Genomic DNA, 3,603 nt, shown 5'->3' with positions numbered 1-3,603 from the left:
TATATATATACTATAACAGTCTCTAAAAGAACAAGTTTAAATAACATAAATGCATATATATGTATATATATATATATATATATATATATATATATATATATATATATATATATATATATATATATATATATATACATACATACTTCTTAAAAATTAGATATCAAATGAACGTTAGGTTAAACCCTATTCTAATAGGAAACTGAAAAAGCAACTGCTACTTAAAAAGAGTTTAATTTAATATAAAGTCAAACACAACCGTATCTTGAAAATAACTTTAAACGAATGTTGAGCTAAGCCCTAATATTATTCCTTAAAAATGAACGAACGTCACACACACAATCTCTCTCTCTCTCTCCCTCCAAGACCCCTCGCCCTACTTAATATAAATATAATGGTAGAGGAACATTATGACATTGTGCGCCCTGGAGGTTGTGAGTGAGTGCGTGCGTGCGTGCGTGCGCGTTATGCGTCTTCTCCATGCCATTCCTCCTCCTCGCTTCCACACATTGATTTCTGGTCCCCTCTATCGGTCGGTCTCTCCCCCCTTCCCCTCCTCCTCCTCCTCCTCCTCCCTCCCCCTACCCACTCAGCACGCCGCTCTTCTCAGTCTCCGTGCACGGCACGAAAGAGGAGGAGGAGGAGGAGGAGGAGGAGGAGAGGGAGAGAGAGAGAGGGAGAGAGAGGAAAGACTGACTTACGACGGAGAGGGGAATTGGAAAGGAAGGCGGTTGAAGAAACGAGTGCAGAAGAACGATGATGATGATGATGATGATGATGAGGAGGAGGAGGAGGAGGAGGAGGAGAAATGTATGAATGATGAATACGGAAGAATGAGGAAGAAGAAACAAAGAAGAAAAGAGCGAAAGCGAAGGAAAAATAGAAAACTTAGCAGAAGGAAGGGCAAACAGGAAGGAAATGAAAGAGAAAGGATGAAAAGTGTGTTGAGGAAGAAATGAGAGAAAATGAAAAATCTTGAAAGGCTCACGTCTGCTAGGTCTGTAGATCGACCCTGGCCTGCCGCCCACCAGCCCACCCATCCGTAAATGAATACAAGCAAGAGCTGGTGTCAAGAAAATGGGTATATGGGACTAGCCAACTCGGAAGTAAGTCATTCCAACGATTAATTTTTTTAGTCTTAGCATTTTTCTTCAGAAGATGAGATTAATAGTAAGAATAACGCCAATCTCTGAAGAAGAAGAAGAAGAAGAAGAAGAGAGAGAGAAGAGAGAGAGAGAGAGAGAGAGAGAGAGAGAGAGAGAGAGAGAGAGAGAGATGGAACTCCAACCTAAAACAAGTCTCATCCGCTAGGCGAACAAAACCCTATTACTACAAAGGCCCACTGGGCCCGGGCCAAAAGAAACGTAAAAGAAAAGAAAAATAAAGAGAGGTGAAGAAGAAATGATCATAAATGAGGCAAAACCGGGGTTGGAAACCGCTGCAAAAGGCGAGGACATCGCAGAGAGACGCATTGGGTGGGTCGAAAAATGGATGGATGGAAAAAGTGTCAAAAATCGAATGGGAAAAGAGACGGTAAAAAGCCGCTAAAAAAAAGAGAGAGAGAGAGAGAGAGAGAGAGAGAGAGAGAGAGAGAGAGAGAGGAGAAAAGATGAAGGAACAGAACATAACGGGAAGGCAAACACGAAAACCAAAATTGAGCGGGAGAGTGAGACACATCAGAGAGAGAGAGAGAGAGAGAGAGAGAGAGAGAGAGAGAGAGAGAGAATCAATACACATCGAGTATCTTGCCAGGCCCGAGAGAGAGAGAGAGAGAGAGAGAGAGAGAGAGAGAGAGAGAGAGAGAGAGAGAGAGAGAGAGAGAGAGAGACTCTTGGCAGCATTCTCGCTTTTCTTGCCAAGGGATCATTAAACAAATTCTTGATGCCGCTTTCCCTTTACAATAACTAGAATTCTTGAGAGAGTCTTCGTTCCCCTCACAAATTGCAAATTTTTTTTCAGTAAAAACCGTATTAATTTTCATTGTATTTCCGTTGCAAAGAATCAAATACTACTTTTCTTACATATAAATACGCCACGCAAAGAAAAATCAAGCAATTACATACTTCCCATTTAACATTATATTTCTTTTGAAAAAGAACTTCAGCACTTATTATGACTAAAGATATATAGCACTTATTGTACATGTCAGCTACGCAAATGAATATACTATATTATCAGTCTCTTCAGGAAAAAGACAAAATTATTTCTAAAAGTTTCATACACCCTCTAGGGTAACTATCCTTTTAAAGGGCCAAAAAAAAAAATGTACTGCTATTCATACAAAAATCTAAATCAATGAAATCTATTCTTCAACAACCCACAGGAGGGCACGTCTATATTCCAGTCATGATAACCAACATAAAAAAGAGAGGAGAGAATTATTTTATATCCCATATCACCTCAGTTCCTCTTCATAAAAGTTGTAATGTCACATAATCGCCTTTCAATCATAACAATCTTCATAAAAAATGCCACAAATCACCTTTAAATCATACCGGCGCATCATAATTACTGCTCGTCACACACTGACTAGTTTATAACAACCTGATGTCACAAAAGCAAAGGTCATCTACGTGGGAAATAATACATTCAAGTAATGGATACATTTCCACTCTTAAGGACGAGGGTTCTTCAACACGTAGCTTGGGAATTATGACAACTAATTCTGACTCTCATTTTTCATTTGTTATTTTTTCTGGATATCTGTTCTTACTCTCTTCTCACTTAGAGGAACACAGTCCTGAAGAAAGACTCCGTTTTTACAACTCTTCCAAATAAGTAATGATATTAATAGCATCATAAATAGTTTTGTGTCAGAATAATAATAATAATAATAATAATAATAATAATAAAATAATAATAATAAAGTGATGGACTCCTAAGGAGGCAAGATGCAACCCGGAACGCCACACTATAAAAACCACCCAGTCGAATATGGCGACTGTGATAATAATAATAATAATAATAATAATAATAATAATAATAATAATAATAATAATAATAATAATAATAATAATAATAGATATCCAAAAATTAACAAGTGGAAAGTTCGGTATATCGAATCCCTTATTAGTGACATTCATGCAATTCAAATTTAAATGAGGAAACTCTCATTTCCCATAACCCAAAGAACACGCTTTTCTAACCGATCAAACCAGACTAAGGCAACCGATTATGCATCGGTATTAACAATATTTAAAAAAAAAGGGTCGCATTATTTTTTCAAACCATATAACTTCAGCTGAATATTCAACACTGCAAAAATTCACTTCGACTTTAATCCACAGGGAAAGATCGATCTTGTTACAAGGCTTAGTTGTAGATGGGTCCTGGGGACATTTTGTCTATTTCCCCTGGGTATATTATGTCTATTTTCCCCTGGGTATATTATGTCTATTCCCGTTCTATGCCTAATCCATACGACCATATTACATAGTTTAATGAAGCGATTATCACAAAAATGTAAGTAAGCCGCTACACTTCATTACACCATCTATCATTTTTTACTCCAAAAAAAAAAAAAAAAAAAAAAAATTCAGTCTTACAGAATGAACGACTGATAATATGACAAGCTGTGATGACGAAGATGACAACACGGAACCAAAG

General features: G+C 37.3%; 1 protein-coding gene across 1 annotated transcript; it reads left to right on the top strand.

The window, feature by feature from the left end:
• The first annotated feature begins 464 nt into the window (after positions 1–464).
• LOC136851073 (zinc finger CCCH domain-containing protein 13-like) lies at positions 465–956 on the top strand. The gene has a single exon (XM_067125044.1). It carries the CDS (start codon positions 465–467, stop codon positions 954–956), a length of 492 nt encoding a protein of 163 aa, XP_066981145.1.
• The last annotated feature ends 2,647 nt before the right edge of the window (positions 957–3,603 follow it).

This window comes from Macrobrachium rosenbergii, chromosome 23 (genome assembly GCF_040412425.1).
Source record: "Macrobrachium rosenbergii isolate ZJJX-2024 chromosome 23, ASM4041242v1, whole genome shotgun sequence".
NCBI classification, from domain to species: domain Eukaryota; kingdom Metazoa; phylum Arthropoda; class Malacostraca; order Decapoda; family Palaemonidae; genus Macrobrachium; species Macrobrachium rosenbergii.
This window is presented reverse-complemented; position numbering and strand designations above follow the sequence as displayed.